Raw genomic sequence first — 20,059 nt, 5'->3', positions numbered from 1 at the left:
TCTCTAATAAATCTCAGATCAAAAATTATTTCAAGATAATAAAGGATATATAATTATAATTAAATAAAGAATATATAAATATAATTGCAGTTTATTGTTGTTCTGCAAAGAAATTATGTAGAATGCAGCGCGTAAAATATTTTCAAAAATATACATTGATATAAAAAAAAACTTTATTAACGTCGTAACATTTTACAGAAGTTTTATGTACACCTCTCATATCGCTATATAGCTTTGCAATTATTTAAAACGCTTTACTCATATTTCTAGCAAAGTTTCGCGAAATCCGCCTCTTTTATCGTGTTCCACAAAATATCAACGTCGCGTTATAGACTCCGCGGTAGTTGTTGAACGACTGGGCTATTCACCGATCGAGTCGCTTATGCAGTGTTGTAAAGTGGCATGCCTACATATACCAGTCGCTTACATCCGGTATTCGTGGACAAGTTGGAGGAAGCGATATATAGCTTCATAAACTTTTCAATGTCGCAAGATCGTTATGTCGTTCAAAGCGGTTGTTACGCGAATCGATAAGAGCTTTTAGGGCAAGAGCCACCTGACGTGGCTTAATCGAATGGCAGATGCTATTCGTTGATGCATTTAGGATGCATTTCATGTAAGCGATATTAATTTAAGCGAAAGTACGCTTATATCTTTAATTATTCATGTTGCAAAACTCGCATGACGCTTGAACTTTTTCACGTTCATTAATTTCCCAATTGTTACACGTTTGTAAATCGTGAGATCAAGATCATTATCAAATCAATCAAGAGTATATATTTAGTTGTAAAGATTTTTCGACGAGATTTCGGGCCTTGCTAGAATCGGATAAATATCCCCAATAATGTACGCGATGCATCGACCATACGAAATATGTCAAAAGTCGAGGAAATATCGAAACGCGACGATGGGGCCAGCAGATGTAACGGGATGTGCGAGATAAAGAGCGCATCGCGAGAATTATGCGTGAGGGAAACGCGTACGGTCAGAAGAGGGGGAGGGAAGGAGAATGGGGGCGAAGGATAGATGGGATCCGAAGGGTAGAAGAGGCAGAGGCATAGCAAGTGGAGCGAAAATCAGATTTGCTCGTTGTCGCCTCCACCCATCGTAGCATCGCCACCCACATTCTACCCTCCGGCCCGTCGGCTCCATTCGAGCCACCCCGAGCGCGGCATCCCCGCTTCTTCCCCCTGTCCACCCCCGCTCTAGTGGACCGCTGCTCTACTCTCTCTCTCTTCCTCTTTCGATCCCTGTTCACCCTCGCAGCGCCACCGTCCCTCGAAAGCTCGAATGAGCACCGCCCTTTGATCCTGCCGACAGCCACCCTCCGAGCCACCCAACCACCATCCACCCATCCACCTAACTCCATCCCCTATGGCCTCCAGGTCGTCGTACCCCTCTCCTCCCTCTCCCCCCGATCTCTACCGAACTCACCCACCTTCTGTGCTCGCTGTCTCTTTTTCCGCCACACGTTACGACATTTTTATCCTCGCGCCTCGTCTCCCTTCCGTCCTTTCTGTCCTTGTCGATCACCCTTTCTCGGGATTTGCTTTCCTCTTTTCTTTTCTCTCGAATTGCGCACTTTCTCTCTCTTTCTCTCTCTTTTATGCACGCTACTTTGAGGACACCGACAGATAAATATGCTACCGGTGGGCCACGCGACTGCCAACGCACGTGCATGGCCACGAGGCGACAAGCTCTCCTTCCAAGCTTTGAAATTGACGTTCGTCTAGGATTAAGTGAGCCTCGTCGATCGCGCAACTGGTCGTTAACGTGGCGTAAAATGCAGTAGAATATTGTATCAAGAAATCCCCTTTATTGTGTCACAAGTTTTATATTTTCCAATAAGTCAAAATCGGAAAGAACATTACGAATCGTCCGTGAAACTATTCCTCACATACTTGGCGGAGGAAAGATGAATCAATATAAATTTTCTAAAGCTACATGTTCCTTTGCAATTAAGCGTTGTACTTTATCAGAGTTGATGTAAACTTGATCCGCTTACTTCATTTACTCATGAGAAACACATAGTTGTGTATTTGTGGCTCGTTTACATGCTCGACTAAAAGTTCTTAAAGTTTGAAAACTTTCTTCTTGTAAGTTTCTTTGTGGCAAATTATATAATCTTTTTATTAGATTGATTGTAGAGAACTAATTTCTCAATTTTTATCTACTTCAAAAAAGGGCCATTTGCTCGAAAGTTTGAACCAATATTATCATAATAATTATAAATTTGTAATAGGGAAGGAAAAGTTTCTAATAAGTATTTACGGATATAAATTTTTATTTTAAATTTTTCTTTGAGTCTAAAAATAAAATAGTTAATTTTAATTATTTTTTTTCTGTATATTAACTTATCACATTACATTAACCGACTGTTTGAATCTCTGAAATAATATTTTTTTGCAAGACTTTTTACCTGGAGATCTTCGCAAATACGTTCGCGTGTATGTAAAAATCCTATCCAACATTATATCTGTCTGTGCTCGCTCGCGCTTTGATTTGGGTCAACAGAGCGGGCCTATCTTTTTTTTTTCGCCCTAAAATAGCTCGAGTGTGAAACGTTTAGCGCGTCGCAGTTTTTTGGTTTATCGCAAAGTTCCGATTCGCGAACGTCGAAGGATAATTGAATTCCCCTTGGAAGGGTAGCTTTTAATACTGGCGGTGACCGGTTTTTAAACGTGCCGGCATAGTCAACAATGACATTTTCCGGTGAAAATGCGCGTGAAAAAAGGGGGAGGCCAGTCCCGGTATTTAAATGGCCATTGGCAGATTACCAATATCGGCGTACTGCTTAGTTAAACGAGTTACCGCGAAAACTCAATACGGCTTGTACAGAGAGGACGACAGAGAGGATAGGGCAAAGGGAAAGGGGAAGGTGGAGGGACGAGTGAGAGAGACAGAAAGATACGTACAGACAGAGAGAGAGAGAGAGAGAGAAGGGGATCGGGCGTGATCTATGCGTTGGAATTACATAGCGCCGTTACAAAACCGCATCGAATGCATATTTGTCCGTTCGAAGGGTCACAAAATAGCGATTCATAGGTACGAGATAAACGAAAGAACATCAGATTACGCGTGTCGCCGGCGCCGCGCCGGGAGGATCCGGTTTTAATTCGCAAAATTGCATTGGCGTCGAGCTAATTGCAGTTTAATCCCGCGTTAGGAACTAATTACCAGAGCGTGCAGCCGTATATTTGCGTTTACGGCGAGGCTCGTTAATTCTGTACCAAAACTTCGCGTTTTCGAAAGAGATATATACAGGATGTCCCAGAATGATGGGGACTAAATTCGTGTGCAGATTCCTGGGATCATTTGGAGACGATTTTTCCTCAGCAAAAATGTCGAGACACCAATAATTTTCGCGTTATAAGCGATTGAAAATAAAGGGTTTTTCGCAAACTAAGCCTTGTGGAAATAAACTATAATAAATTTACATTCTTCAGTTAATTTCAGGTAGAGTTTACTTTAATAGAATTTTAATTTAAGGCTTAGTTACAAATATACATGATGGCAAAAATTGGAAACATGCAAAAAATAATGACCTCCCTCGACATTTTCGCTGAGGAAAAATCGTCTCCAAATGATCCCAGGAATCTGCACACGAATTTAGTCCCCATCATTCTGGGACACCCTGTATATATGTCTCACACAACCTCCGTACAATATTTTAATAATGTATTCTAGAGATAAAAGAGTCAAAAAATTTTAATGCAAAAAATATCGAGGTTGCAATAGTTTTCGAGTTACAAGTTAAAGTTGATTAAAGTTTGCCAAATGAGATATTGCATAGAGCACTCACAGACCCGTAACTATACTTACACGCGTATCGATCTATCTGATCTTGATATTTTTACAGATAATAAATACTAAATTCATTTCCACAAATACTTCTTCGATAAAAAAATAAACCTTCTTTCTTAAATATGAAAATATTGGGTTTATAATTTTATATTTCAATGTAAAATAATTAATCAAGTAGTACGTCGACATTTTCGTCATAAAGTCGTAATCTTGAAGAATCCTTAAAGGTTCTCTCAGATCAGGATCACAAGAGACACCGGGATCGGTAGAGGAAGAATTGATTTCTTTCGATGCATTTTGAATTGACTTTTTTCCACATAAGGAGATCGATTAAAGATGAACTATTTGCACTTTTCATAAATCCTCTGCCTTTGTGAAAAAACACCGCTGGCCGCGAAAAATGTTTTTTTTTCTCGCGAAAGAAACGCGACGAATGAAATCGGCGATCGCGTATTACACCACACCAGAGGCACATCGATTGGCCGCGACAAATAATTGAAGCTCACGCTATTTAACCATTAGCCGACTGAAATATTTTAATAACATCCGCCGCAATGTGTGTGTCCAGCGGGCACGTATCGGATATATTGGCAGTTAACATTACGAATTATTCATTTTCGAACGCGATACGAATTCTCAAACAAAGCGGCAGCCAAAGAGAGGAGGAGAGAGTGAGAGAGCATATATAATCCGCCGGGTCTTTGACACGGTTACGCACTCGAGAAATTCGATTTAACGAACCCGCCGAATCTCGCAATTTTATATAATCTTCTTGATATCGCGCTTTTATTTTAGCTCCCTCAATAATCGCAATAAAACGCTTATCATTTTTTTTTTTTTTTTTTTTTACATCCTTAATACTTGAATGTTCGATTACATTAACATTTTTTATAAGCGTTTAGATTATGTCCATGCTAATTATTTTTATATCCGAATGTGTGTGCACTAATTAGTATGTAGCACTGTGGATTATAAGTTCTAATTGTCATATGTAACGCGCGCTGTCATCGAGCATAAAAATCGTGGATAAAAATCGCCGAAAGAGCAGCATCGCCGTACAAAGGGGCACCGTTTAAACAGAGACGTTTCGCTCATTATTCGCCGTGTTCCGGCGCGCAAAAAGTCTCCGCTCGGAACATTTTCGCTCGCGTGAACTCGAGTCGAGCCGAAACAGGTGCTTTTGCCCGTCTCCTTTTCATTCCCTTCTTGTCTCCCTCCCTTTCTTCCTTTTGCCTTTTTCTCTCCCGGTAAACCCTTTTCGCGTATGTGTGTCGTCGTCACCGGGGCTCCTTCGTTTCGCGCAAAAACGGAATCTGTGCGCTGTACGGAATCTCGTTTGCGATTTTCGCAGATCAAACGCACACGCGAGCGTCGCTTGATTGCACACAACGGCGTCATTCGAGCGCATAGGGCCGACCTCGACCTTTGCATCTGATAAAGTATAAGACGTGTAGGGTATCTTGCTAAATCACGCGCGCACTCGAGCTAACGATAAGGATGCCCGACTATTTCGTTTCGTTTGATTGCAAAATTAATTGAGAGAGCCCGCACATTCATACATTTAAATTTTAAATTTAAAAACTAAATTTTATCCTACTACGTAAAAGTTAAGTACGTGATGATTAGAGTAAAATTGTTTTTTCTCTAGTCCGCGCAAAAATCATCGGCATTACATTTTTTTATGGACAAAAAAATAGACTTTGCGGATTGATCAAAGAATTTGACGGAGAATTAAGATGACAGATTTCGCCGAGTATACCCGGTATACGATGAATGGTGTACGCAGCCAAGTATAACGTTGGGCTGTTTATAAAACAAAGGACGTTTTGGCGCCGAACTCTCGCGTTTAAGGAACCGAGCAAAAGCGCTTTACGCTCTCGTCTAACGTTCCGTGCTTCCAAAGTGGCACCTCTCGCACTTTTCCTTTTTCTCGGCGAAGCTCGACGCGGGAAAAGGAAGGACGATGCAAGAACGTTCGATGCAAAAGGCATTTTCCGTTTTGTTTTCATCGTTTTGTTCCATTTGTCTCTTCCTCTCTCTCTTTCCCTCTTTCCCTCTTTCTCGCGTCGCTTTTTCACAGTCAACATTTTCTTTTCTCGATGCGTTTTTAACGCATGCAAGTTTGTCTCCGCGAGGGGAAACTGTCGATGCAACATTCTGTTCTTTACCAGTTTTATTCCTCGGCTCTCTTCTTGATTTTGGGATGCTGCGCACGAATCGATTTGTACGCGGAGAGAACATTGAAGAAAATTTTCAGGTAGATTTCCCAGTATTTTTTCACGCTCGTTCGCCTCCATGTAAGAATTGATTGTCCGTGAAATAATAGAAAAATTTGAAGAAAACCTAGATGGACAACCGATTTTTACGATTATTATCTAAAGAGTCACCGTTGAAACAAATTCAGCGCTGATCAAAATACAAGAGGAAATAGAAATGGGGGTGGGAGAGGAGGGAAATGATTGCGGAGGCGACGGCGAGAATGTGGCCTTTGATCCTATTCCTGTTCATCAGTGCCTTTGCTTATCGTCTCCCTTCCATCGCGCGCAAATGGGTTCTTCAGATTAAATAAATTGTTTGCGCTCGCCCCCTCTGAATGGGGCGGTCCGTTTTCGCTTTTGCCCCCGCTCGACTGATATGGATTCGGAAAACTTTTGCACGAAAACTTTTCCGCAAACATTAACAATTCTCCGGCGAATTTGCATGTCGACGATGGCATGTTCAAGGTTAAAGAGTTATTTCTCGAGTTGCCTCGATCTCGTCGGTTCGCGCGCTTGTTTCGCTTTAGATAGCAGTTTATCGATTCTCGGCGGAGAAGCGGCCGATAGTTGAGGAAAGTTCCGGCGGGGCGCGAGTCCGGCGAAACTTTTCGCCCTATGGAATAAGATACAAACTTATCCGGGGGATTCAGAAATGTAAAGGGTTGAAAACGGGGAAACAAGGTGAAAGTGAAGAACGGCGGCGGCCTTGCTCGAAAGTTTATGTTTGCCGACGAGGGAAAAAGTATTTCCTCCTCCGCGAGAGCGCGAGACTTTTCACAATTTCACCATTCCGTACCATATCTCGGCCGATGTTTCCGTGTTACGAGAGATTCTCTACCTGTATCAAATGTTTCTCCGTTTCTCAAATTTCAAATCAACGAGCGGTAGATTCATCGGCAAGCGTACCTCAAAGTTTATGCTATATATAAATGCGCACGTTGTATTTATATATACTTTCTGCAAAATCTGAAATTCTCAAAGATTTTCTTTTTACTTTGAAAAATATTTCTCATGAAATCTTGTTATTGGAATCTTATGTTATTATTAAGGGAATTACTCGGGGAATAGTATATATTATTTAAATTGATTTTACGATTAATTAAATCGATATTTTAAAAACATGCTTTAGACATATGTTCTATACTTTCACAAGAGTAAATATTTTCAAATATTTATAAAAATCGTTAATTACGTATTAAATTTATAATTCACGATCCTCATAAGTATATTTTAAAATAAACATCTACACTACTTTTTACGATGTGAATTTCCTGCGGACATCACTATAATCGCTCCCGACTGTTTCCGAGATCGTTTCAAGAAAGCACGCGAGCCATTCGAGAACAATAACGGCGAATAACGCGATAATGCAATCGTCGAAAGCGCGTCGCTCTCGTAAAAATGAAAATTACAGGTTCTACAAACGATCGACTTCCTAGACTGGTATAGGGTACTCCACGTAGCCTTTCGCATTTTGCTCTTGCATTTCTACGGAATATATAATTACATAATGCCAGGTCGAGGAGAGATTTAGGGGGTGAGAGCCCTTCTCTCTCACTCTCTCAAAGTGAGTTAGACGAGGCACTCCCTCCTCGGGCAACCTTGCGAACCCTAAACGCCAACATTACATAATGGTGAATTTGCTCCTGAAAGGAACAAAAACCTCATTCAAGCATAGGGAGACGACGTTATCCGAGCCTTGTATCGCTCGCTCGTAATGTACATGTGTCATTAAGTAATTTCAGCTCTCTCGAAAAATGATGGCATAAAGTAAGGTGAACGCGATGCTCTATTAAGATAAAGCGGATCGTTCGAGTTGAGAGTGAAGGAAAAAAATGCAAACTTTGGAAATTTGCATAACCTTGCGCCGAGTTTCGTCAATCGTTCGTGCTACTTTTAGAGACAACTACTTTAAATCTCATCCGCATCGTTTTGAGAAATGCGTGTCTCGCGCGACTTAACGAAAGAATTAGGCGCGGTTCTCCGCAAACTGCCCGGCATCGTTTAAGCGGCCGGTGCTTCCTCGGTGCTTCTCTGAAGTGCGCCCTTTTGTTCTTTGTGTTCTTCGCGCGCGCTTCAAAGGGGGTGTCGTGAAAAAAAAACACGACGACACAGACCACACGACGACGAAGGCGAGGAGAAAAATCTCCGAGGTGTGCACCGCGAGGAAAAGCAACAGTTAGCGGTCGCGCGCGTGGTTTTAAGTTGGTCATTGCACAAAAGTGGGTTAAACAAAAGTTTCACATGCGAGGGTGAGACGATGTCATCCTCCACGTTGATCTCGTTTCAAGACACGTTTTCTCAAGAGAGGAATGAGGCGTGTGCTTAGATGAGAATATCAAACAGATTTAATGATGAGAGCTCGCTGAAAGAAGTGCAATTATAATATAATATTTAAGGGAATCTCGAAAAACCTTTTACGCGACAAATCGAAAGATAGATTCGATAGATACGAGGAAACGAAAAGGCAAGACACGATTGCATCCCGGTATAGCTTGGTCGCCGGTATAACCAGCGCGGTTAACGTTCTAAGGGCTAAGTTCGTAACAGTTGCATGGAAAGTGGGTTAAAGGAGGAACTCGCCCACACATAAGTCTTGGGCGTCCCGGCATCGTTGGCTAACCGGAAAGGGGCAAGTAAGAACGCGAGTAAGTACGTACGAACGCGAAAAGGGGGATGATCCTGGCGTCGCGCAACACGCGTACAATCCCGCGCGCGTGTTGGTGAGAACGAAATGTGTGTATACGTACACGTTTGTGTGTATGTATTCCGGCAAGCAAGTCTGCGTGCAAGCCGGTGGACGCAGGCGCCGGTAGCCATGGCGACGATTCCTTCGGATTGGCCGCAGCTTCCACTTGAATCCCCGCCGCCTACACCCCCGGTCGGGCCCTGCTATCCGCCACCATCGATAACCCCTCCGGCAACTCGCGTAGTCGTGTTCAACCCCGTCGTCGCCGACCTACCTATCTACTCTCACCCCCGTCCACCCCCGTCTCGCCGCGTTCTCTTCGCTTCTCTTCGCTTCTCTCCGTTTTCCCACCTTCTTTCCTTCCCGTTCTCTCTTCCCTTCCACCCCCGTGGTCTCCTTCCACCCTCTGTCCTCTCCCACCCTCCGTTTTCCCGTCGGTCGGTCGGTCGGTCGGAGGCGGCCTGACCACCCGACACGGTCGTCCACCATTCTTACCCTGCGCGCTCGTTCCTTCATCACGAATGTCGAACGCAGGTATACGCTTTGGCCGTCGCTTTGGTTTTCTTGGTGTTGCTCGCGGTGGCGTTTGAGGAGAGAGAGAGGGAGAGAGAGAGCCTGTTGCGAGTCGGAATAAACGGAAATTAACCCTACGATTTATTACCCTACGATTACTACCTGAGCGTGCGTTGTAATGATTTCAACGACAGTTTAGACTCTTTATCTAACAGTATACTCAAATTCGTAAAAAAAACATTACTTCTCGAAACTCAAAAAATCGCGGAAATTTTTAGCAAATATTTTTTAAGATTATTCAAATGATATTGATTTTCAAGAGAAGAGCGCAATCTCTCTTAAGGTGGAAGTCCATCTGTAAGTAAAACTCTCGAGAGTAGCTCTCAGAGAGTGATTTTCGCGATTTTAGATACTCTCAAGGGTATGTCCTTTCGCGAGAATAATTCTCAGAGAGCTACTCTCGAGAGTTTTACTCGCAGATGGACTTCCACCTTTACAGATCTCGATCGACGTTTCAAACCCGTATTAAATGCAACCCACAACTCAGTTGAAATAATAACCAGAAGAGAACATGTTCGCGTGTGAGCCGCTCGGTAGACTTGGTATTCCTGATTAATTAACTCCAATACATCGCCGGCGTTATTAGCGTAGGTATGCTACGCGTGCGGAGACGAGAGATGCCGCGTAATATACACATGTATGCGTGTGTATATATGTATGTATATGCGCTTTCGTCGACTAACGCGTGCGCATGCACGCACGCAGATAGGATAGGTGAAACGCCACACACTCGGCTAATTATCATCCTATTTAACACGAAGAACTAACCGGCGCGCTGCCACCTCCGGGCAATTGTTGTCTCGCGAGCGTGTATTAAACTTACGATTTATAATATACACGCGTCGACATTATACGCCTATAATTCACGTGTGTAAAATCCGTAATGCTTAGAGAACGCAAATAGTTTTTGACCAGGAACAAATATTTCATTTCAAAATCGAGTAAAGTGGACTATCGAAGCTTTATCGAAAAAAGAAAAATGATTTCGATAGAATATTTCGAAACAACATTATTCAATTTAAAAAAATTCGAGAAAAAGAAAAATCGTTACGTGAAATTTTTTTATATCAAATATTAATTTGATCTCAAAACTGCTTCAGCACGTCAAGATTATATTATTTTAATATAATTTTTATCTGATTATTTTTAACTTTAAAGTTTGAAAGTTTTTTTTTATATTACAATATATTTAATTTTGAACTAGAGTAAAATTTATCTGTGCTACTTTACATATCGTAGCTGGAGCGTAATAATCTTTACACGATTTTAATTTTAATTTAATTTTCTCTAAATTATAACAAAGCATTTTGTCGGAATTACATTCAGTAAGAAAATTGCGAGAAATAATTGCTTTTATTTCTTAGATTTAAAAAAAGAGATATTGTCCAACTATGTACATATATGTGTGTGTAATGTGTAGAATAAATTTTTAAATCGTAATTTTTTTTTAGTTATAAGAGGGATGGCGGTATAAAAATTCCGAGATAGCCCGTACAGCTGACAAAAATTATAAAGCGACTCGAATTCGACGAAAATATATATCTTGCAGATTGTTTACATCGCGCTACGAGAACAACGTGTTATTGTGGTTCAGCGAGCGCGACGAGCTTACGTGTGTAATTGCGACAGCGCATATCATGACACGGTTTAAAAAACAGTACAAAGACGAGCAAGGGACACACACGAGGTATAATGATTACGTCCTCTCGTCTTCCTGACGACGGCGGGCATGCGCGTAGTACGACGAGAGACGCACCTACACAACCGCGCGCGATGAATATTCAGCCCTCTCTGGCGCAACCAACCCTCTGTATGGATCACTTCTGGAACAACTCGGGTCTCGCTCGATTACGCGTACTTCCGCCGAGCCGTATTATAATCCGTCCAAACGCACCTTACCGCGCACGATATTGCCGAGTCCTTTCTCGAACGTCAATACCTTGAACAGAAGTATGTCGTTACGCGTCGAAAAGATGGGAAAACGAAATCTTTTATCTGCAAATGCGATATTTAAATCTGACATTGTTAGAGCTTTCAAATACGATTAATAATCAAATTTTATTGTACAAAGATAAATGAAGAAGCTCTCTCTTGCTTTACTATAATATATATTCTACGAACCACTTGAAATTGAGTTCGTAAAATTTTAAGAAAAAAGTTTTATTAAAATTCGTCACCCTTTTGCAACACAGTTTTCGAGATGAATTTGGTAGCGAAAAAAAGAAATATATTAAAAAATCATATATATTAATCTAATTAAATATATTAATGTGATATTATATGAATTTTTATTGTATGAAAATATATTAATATATGATATATTAATTTAATTAAACATATTAAAATTTTGACAATAAAAAACACAAGCTTTTGTGATTTTTTGATCAAAGTGGCGATTGGGGGAAACACGAAAAAGATTAGTACATTTTTTGGAAAGAATGCAGAGAGCGATAATAATCTCCCCAACTTGAAGTGCTCTGTGCGCAGAGTGCGAGTATACACGTGTATTCTGCCACAAGGTAACAATTACGTCCATGTTCACGCTGTCATGTTCCCTGATGCGCATCATGTTGACTAGATAATTCTAGCGTCTCTCGTTTAATTATGCACGTACGATTTCGGTTATTGCATCAATCTGTCAAATTCATACCGCCTTTACGAGTAATTGCATATGTAATGTTCGATTCACGTTCTGACGAACGTGCGTCTACGCATGTTGTCACTATGTCGATAATTAGGAAGCGTTAATGATGTTCTTAACAAGTTCTGCAGATGCAGGAAATTTAATCATTCGATCCATCGAAGAGAGAGACGTGATTAAATATGTATAATAAATCCGTATTTCCGTAAGCTGCGAAAACTATAAATGTGATCTTTCATCGGATTGTGAAGAGAATTTTTAGCGCCACAGACTATGATCTCCGACAAATCTTTCATCATCCAATCTATTCAACAGCTTAACACACTTTCTCATCTAAAGTCTAAGGATAAGTTGCGAATAACTGACGGAGAATTCCATAATCCGTATACGCGGTAACTCGACCTGTTTAGGAATAAATACAGGAACGGAGGGTGCATGAAGAGAGCGAGGGGACCCTTCTCGTCACCCTTCCTCTCTCCTCCACCCTCGTCGTCGGTCGTACTTGGACGTCCGTCGGTCGTCGGCGTTAGAGCCAGCTCTCTCCCCATTTCCAACCCTACCACTCTGCTGAACCCGGCGGTATCGCCATCCCTCACCTACCCCTCGGTCGTCGTAGCGCCCCCGCAACCCCCGCGGCAGCCCCGGTCGAACGAGCGAGGGAAACCCTTCCTCCCTGTCCCCAGAGCGCCTACGCCTCCCGCGTTGCCCCGGCAACCTCAGCTTGGGGTTGGCCACCACCGCCTCCGTGTTCCGCGGCTCCATTCACCGCGTCACCCCCTCTTCGCTCCTTCTCCTCCGACGCGTCCTCCGCCCTCTTCTTCCCGCCGTCGTTCCTCATCCCTGTCTTCGGCCTCTCTTTCATTTCTCCGCGCACCCCTTCATCCCCTTCTTTCTCTTCTCTCTCTCTCTCTCTCTCTCTCTCTCTCTCTCTCTCTCTCTCTCTCTCTCTCTCTCTCTCTCTCTCTCTCTCTCTTGCTCGACGTTGTTCCTTCGCCTCGGTCCAACCCTCGTCGGTCTTTACCCTTCTACCCTGGTTTCGACCTCGTCTCGTCTGGAGTCTGCGAGAAAGAGAGAGCAAGAAAGAAAGAAAGAAAGAGATGAGGAGAGGGAATGGAAGGTTGGTCCAGGAGGAAAAGAAACGAGGAGAGGAAACGGCACAGCAACGACGACGGGCTTCTCTGGAAGCCAACCGGATTAACGTATTTCGAATAATTCATGCATATTTTCATGCCACGCGAGGAAACGTGCTAGACCGGGCCAATTTCAGCAATGATGACTGTAAAAAAAAAAAAAAGAGAGAAAAAACGCGGACGCGGAAATCCAATTTATAGACATTTTGAAACAAGCTTTTTATACTAACGACGTGCATCAAAAGTAACGACTTGGATGTGCAAATATGATGTATCGATTGTTGAAGAACGATAGCTCTCTTAAAACGCGCCGCATAATACCATTCATTTGTACGTATACAATCGTCTCTAGAATAAATATAAGTTGTTCACGTAAAGTTGTTTGCGCGACGAGGTGCGGTGCAACTTCAAGCAGAAACATCGCCCTTGACGAGCAGGCGCCGCACGTCGTTTCCCGACGTGAATCTGTAAGCGACGCGACCCTCTTCGGAGGGGGCTCTGACGTCGTCAACGACGAGTTGAACTTGTTACAACGTTACGCGATTCTTCCGTCGAGAGGGAGAGTTCTCTCTTCGCTCGTGTCTGACACTTTTTCGCCGCTAGTGTAGGGTGAATCAAATTGTCACCGCGTTGAAGACGGTGAAGGAAAAGGGACTATTCGATCTTCCAAATGGAAGACTCGTATGGCCGTGTTGTTGCACGCGAGAGAGAAAGAGAGAGAACGGGGAAGAAGGTCGAAGGGGGTTAAATCGATGATAAACTCTCTCTCTCTCTCTCTTTACTGGTCGATATAGAGGGGAGAGAAAGACCAGGTTGCTCTTCACGAACTCCGACTCTGCCGCAACACCAGGAGAGCGAAACACCCGAAACTTCGAATCGGTCTCCGATCCCTGTCCCTTCTCGCAAATTCGCCCAGGTAATTCGATTATATCCGCGTCGCTCGTCCTACGAGGCGAGTCGCGATCGATAATACCCGGCGTTTCACGTCCGATCCTGCTGGTATCTGGTTCTCGCGGTCGAAAGGTATCGGCTTTCGTTGCGTATCTCAAAGAGAAGACCGGGTCGCGAAGAAATCCGCGATCGCCAGCGGCTGTCAAAATCAGCTGATCATCCGTACTAACTTTATAGTAAGTTAAACGCACGATAAACGTGTTTTTCCGCAACGTGACGATTAATTAACGGAATAAATATCATATTGAATATATTACAGAAATTTCACGCAATTGAATCGCCTTATCGCTTTACTCTCTGATCTCACACAAAATACACACACACACGCACACATACTCTCTCTTTCTCTCATATAAATTCTATCCATTTCCAATTCTCTAAAGTTACAGCACGAAAATATTTTATCGCGCGATAATTCGATTACACGGAAGTGACAACGAGTGTTAAACAGAGATAAAGGAGCGAGATTGGAGTCCGGTCGCGACGACAAACAACGTCGTCGTCGCCGCAAGAAAAAGATACGCGCGTATACGTACATACGTACGTGGTCGCACGCTATCTTTGAAATATGTTTCATCCGGGTCGCGCCGGCGTTACATGGAAACGCGCTATATCGGCAGCGTTCCGGGACAGATAACCCAATTAAAAGCTACGCACAGACACAAAGACAGGGCCCGCTAGCCGGATACGGCTCTCGTATGCCGTATTCGTAGTCGTAGAAAGGCGGACCCGTATCCGATGTAAAGGCAGATACGACGACAGATATACGCAAGCGTCGACCACGTTCTAAAATCGTTAATCGGGAACGCGAGCCGGAGGCTAGTTTCCATTCTAGGCGTTAATTGATACGACGCGGAATTGCTACGTACTCTTTCGAACTCGCTCCAGCAGACTCGCGACAAAAAGGCGCGAAACGTGTACAATCGCATAGCTGCGAAAAGCTGTCGAATATATGAAACAAATAAACGAATGTTTTGTGTATGTTATATAAATCTATGTGTGTAATGAAAATTCGTAAGAATAAATGAACTTTGCTATAATTACATTATAATTACTGATAATTTTTATCATATTAATCATTTTTGACCTTTGTGATTTGCTAGTGTGCAGTTTAAGGATATATAATTATGTTTGCATAGTTATTAATATATCCATCTCGCGAAAATGACGTCGGGAATTAATTAAAACGCGATACATCACATTTCGCGAATTTTCGGGAACGTGCACCGTTTCGCTCTCTTTCTCGCGTCTCGCGAGATTAAATCAGGATCAATCCTCGCGGATCGATCGTTGACGGCGCGATCGCAGATCCGCGATAGATCACAACTGTTTGCGCGCGCGTGAAAAGTCCGGGGGCGTGTAGTTAACCCGCGACGTACCTGAAAGAGTAATCACGCATACACTGCATACAGTACACTGCCTGTCTACCTACCTACATATCTACCTACCTGGGTGCCGCTGGCATGGCCGATCGATTACCGTATAGCCGCGCGGTGCGGTGCACAGTGTGTCTGCCGCTACGTACCGCAACTACGTGACAAATATTATCGCGATCGACCGACCTGCGCCGCGTTTGATGTGGACGCGTTTATGAAATGCCGACACGCCGATAATCATGCGCGCGGCCGGCGCCCCAAGGCTAAATCCGATTTGTAATATTAATCCCCAGCGTCGCGCCTCGACGCGATCTCTTTTTCTCATCTCTCCTCCCTCTGTCTATGTATATGGATGTGTGTGTTTTCGTTTTCACTATCTGCTCTTTCTCTTCTTTGAAATCCCAACCGAGGAAAACACTCTGAGAATATATCTCGCACATTTAAATGAGGAAACGAGCGTCAAAGTTCCTCTAAGAATATTATATTTATTATCTCTATATTCATTATTATATAATTATCATTTAATTCAATTATCTTAATCTTCCGTACAAAAATAGTGTATAGATACAAGTTTTTCTTCATACGCGCACGTGGCAGCATCGATAATTTGTGTCGCGAGTCGAAATTTTTTGCGACTGTTTTTTTTCCTTTTCTTTTTTTTTAATTATCTCGACGCGCAAACGAAATTCAGTTATATTCCTAAATCGCAATTAAAATGTTAGTTAAAACGAAATATGTCGGCGCGCGTCAACAGTAATCCCCCACGTATATATTGGCAGTATACGTACACGTGTAAGCGTTCCAGCTACAAAGTTTATTTTCGCTTTGCTTTGTATAAAATTAGTCGTGCGACGGGAGCGATTTTATATGATTAATCGCGGGTATAATTCATTCCGGGAGCGCGTTGTTTTTCCCGATTGAGATTGTTCTGATTACGGCGTCATACACCCGGGGATCGGGTGTCAACGATCTGCATTCGGCGCTCGCGATAAACAGCCTGAACAAACATCGGGGCGGAAAAGCCTCCCTTCAACCCCCCCGCGCAATGCTTTTAACTACTGAACGGCCGAAACACAAATCTGCGTGCCACTCTTTGTGGACTAACTTGCTTCTCGTACGTTCCACTGGCAGAGAGGCAAGTTCTCCAAACACGCCGGGGCGCCATTACGCGGCCAAATGGATCGGTATATATATTTATAGTTGACTTTGGCCCGTACTCAGATCTCGCGAGATCTCCAGCAGCCGGTCGTTCGTTGACGTACGACGGTATGCGCGCGAATTTGCCCGGCGAGACATTTAGCGTATGCTCGCTAATTGTCTCACTCGCCATATTTTCCTTTGGACATCGCGACATTATAGCAGAACTATCATTCTATACGCACTTGCGATTCGTCATGTAGTGTAGCCGGATTAAAATTGACCTGGTGCAAGAGGTAAGCATTTAGAATTTTTGCAAGACATTTCGTCGAAACGATGGTCCCTTCCCGTAGAAATTTGCGTGCGACAGACTTGAGAGCAGAGACGGAAACCCTTATCTGTCGCCAGGCGGTACAGTCCTCGCGTCGAGGCACGCGAGTGTTTCATTGATGAGACAGCAAGCAGGCAAAAGCAGGCACGCGTGGACGCTCGAACGGGGAGGTGACTGTACGTGTCTCTCGTCTCGTCGTGCCCCCCTTTCCCGTCGCCGCCTCGCGTTTCTCTCGCTCCAACCACCCCCGCGCCCCCGACGCCTCCCCCCCGTCCACCCCCGCGCATACCGTGCCAGCCAACGAGCCGGGGCCGCTTTCGCTTTGTGCGCGCCGGGGCGGCGGTACATCAAAGCCTTCTAGTTCCCGCTCCGGCCTTTGACGGTCGCGTCGCGGCCGCTCGCTCAGTCATCGCTCGGTTGTAGGCGATGCCGGCGCGCCGTAGATGAGCGACTCGCGCGCGCGCGCTCGCACGAGGAGCGCGGGCTCCTCGGGATCTTCGCCGTTCGATAGGTACGCCACGAGTGATCCGGGTTTCGCGATGAGCAAGAACGGCGATTGGATTCTTCGCGTTGTCGTTCGCCAGTGTGTTTACATGTCCGTGTGACTTTGAGGTGATAAGCGAAAGGCAACGCGATTGGAAAGAAGATGTCGCCTCGCGGTGGCAAGTGCGCGCGTGTCAGCAAGGTGGCGGCCACCACCAAGGGGCGCCAAGCGCGCGCCCAGCATGTCTCTCTGAGTCTTGCGGAAACCGAAGAAACAACGACGACGACGATGACGACGACGACGATGATGACGACGACGACGACGACGACGACGACGACGACGACGACGACGACGACGATTGCGGTGGTGATGACAACCGCGTCGACGACGTTGACTTCGACGGTGACGTCAAACGGAACGGCGGTCGCGGCGACGAGAATGGACAAGCCCGCGGTGCACACGACGGCGTGCAACGCCGAGGGTCGATCGCAGTGGACCGGGCGCATGCGCCAGTCCCTGGAGAGCAGCTCCGAGCCAGCCCGTGAAAACGGTGCCCCGTTGCATCGTTGTTATCTGGAGAGGCAACGACGACGGGAGAGACACGTCGCCGCGGGGAGGAAGCATCGACCGGCGAGGTGCGCCGAGAACGCCGCCCCCGTCGCCGCCGTTTCCTCGTGCTCGTCGACGTCGTTGTCGTCGCCTCCGCCGGTCCTCTCCTCGCCCGCATCCTCCTGCGCGTCCTCGCGCCGCTCGACCTCGCCGCCGTCGAATGCCTCGTCGCCGGCGCGCTCCTCCACCTCGTCGTCGGTCACGAGCGATCAGCTAGCGATCAAGCCAGCGGCCAGGAAGCGGAAGCAAAACGCCGCGGGAACAAAGCAGGACAGCGACAGCGGTGCAGCGACTCATGGAGCGACGACAATTACCTCCTCGACCACCGTGTCCACCACGTCACCGTTCCCCTCCCCCGTGTCCACGTCTTCGGCGTCCTGCCGGACGACGACGATCACGCCGCGCGGCCACGTCGGCGACCACGGCGTCGCGCCCTCGTCTTCGTCCTCGTCCGCTCTCGAGAGGCTGAGAAGTGTCCTTGAAAATTACGATCGCAGTCGGATCTATCTCGCCCACGTCTGCTACCTGGACTGGCGGGATCTGCCAGGTAAACGGCGCGGCGGAGGCCGCGACGCTACGAAGGGCAGCGAGCGGGTGTGGGTGGTGGGGGCGGCGGATCACGAGGGCCATCATCGGACGCGATTGTTGGTGGCCGGCCGTCACTGGCGGCCACGTTGCCTACGCAGGGTCAACATGTTGAGCCAGCCGGTGGTGTACGCCGGTGGCGGCAGAGGCTCCTTAACCGCCGACCTCTTTCTCTGGTGGTTCCACCACGAGTTTACCGTCACAGCGATGGCGATGCACCCGGATGGCGCCGTGCTGGTGGCCGAGAGCGCCGATTACCTACCATCGGAGGGTGACTGCGTCGCTGCGGACGGCCTGGTGCGGCTATTTGTCGTTCCCAAGGATTGTATGGAGACACGACTGGTGATCCGAGAGCTTAGAGTACGACTGGCCACTGGATTATTATCGAAAGCACGCTGCGGCGTTTACCGCGACAAAGTCTTCTCGAGTTCGAGCGAGGAAAGGACCGATCACCGATTGGACGCGTACCTGAAATGGTTCACGCTGAAAGAAGCATTCGCGGATTTACATCGCGCCTGGCTCAGCGTTCGGTCCGACACTTTTGCTCGCAGCTGGACGTTGCCGCGCGATCGCGATGATCATTCGCTGGCAGGATGCAACGGCGCCATATTGCCGTCCAGAATCCACGCGGTGGATCAAGAGGAGGACAGGATGCTGCTCATCGAGCTGCAGAATCTTGCCAGAGAAGCCGGACTGGAGGTCGACGACGAAGAGCTCGGCAGGTGGATCGTCGACGAAGAGAGCGCTTTGGCTCGTCTTGTCAAGAAACGAGAGCCGGACGAGGAACAGCAAGGATGTCGGGTGAAGATCGAAGCGGAGGACAAATGGTCGGAACGCAATGCCGACGAAGATGAAGACGGAAACGACGGCGTCGAGGAAGACGACGATGAAGACGAGCCGACTGCCGAGGAGGCTGTCGGGCTTCTCTCGAGGGTACTAACCTGGATGGAGAGGGAACCCCTCGATCCAGGACTCTTGCTGGCGGTCGGATCGATGCGCGATACCGCTGCACTTATGGTAAGCGGCTGATAAGAGACAACCCGCTCGAGAGCCTCTATATCGATCGTCTTCTGCGAGACGAAAAGCGGGAGCAAAAGAACGTAGAGAGAGGGGGAAGATAGACAGAAAAGTGAGACGAGAGAGAAGAAATCGCGCGCAATCCTTCGAGCAGATTGAACTAATTTCATCGACTGTCACTTGACAAAGAGCGACTGGAGGGTTAAAGAAGTAGTGGGCGGATTACACTGCTGTGCCTCGAGAAGGGCACTCGAATTCGACGATACGCGAACGGAAAGGTCGGACGAACCCTCGACAAGTACATTCCTCCCTCCATATCCCGTCTTTGCAAATTAACGCTCGAGCTGGTCCTCGATAAGCATTTCCCCCTCGAGGCGAATCGAATTGATGAATATCGCGTTTCTTTTGAGAATCGTGAACTGTAAATCCTCGGTGTTATCCTTGCGCCTTTCACGCCGTTAACGTTACCGCGGT

General features: G+C 45.9%; 1 protein-coding gene across 4 annotated transcripts in view; it reads left to right on the top strand.

The window, feature by feature from the left end:
• Window positions 1–17,263: 17,263 nt before the first annotated feature.
• The window catches only part of LOC145943574 (uncharacterized), a 35,533-nt gene continuing 32,737 nt past the window's right edge, over window positions 17,264–20,059 (top strand). Inside the window, exon 1 of one of the 4 annotated variants that reach the window (XM_083051176.1) lies at window positions 17,264–19,585. In XM_083051176.1, coding sequence (XP_082907302.1) covers window positions 17,537–19,585 — 2,049 coding nt within the window. In that variant the 5' untranslated portion in view covers window positions 17,264–17,536. The remainder of the gene's footprint in view (window positions 19,586–20,059) is intronic. The other 3 variants (XM_083051177.1, XM_083051174.1, XM_083051175.1) reach the window with 3 other exon arrangements.

This window comes from Prenolepis imparis, unplaced genomic scaffold, assembly GCF_030444845.1.
Source record: "Prenolepis imparis isolate NDT839.2.m4 unplaced genomic scaffold, iyPreImpa1.0 SCAF_12, whole genome shotgun sequence".
Lineage (NCBI taxonomy): Eukaryota > Metazoa > Arthropoda > Insecta > Hymenoptera > Formicidae > Prenolepis > Prenolepis imparis.
The sequence above is the reverse complement of the archived record's forward strand: the minus strand, read 5'-3'. Positions and strand labels throughout refer to the sequence as shown.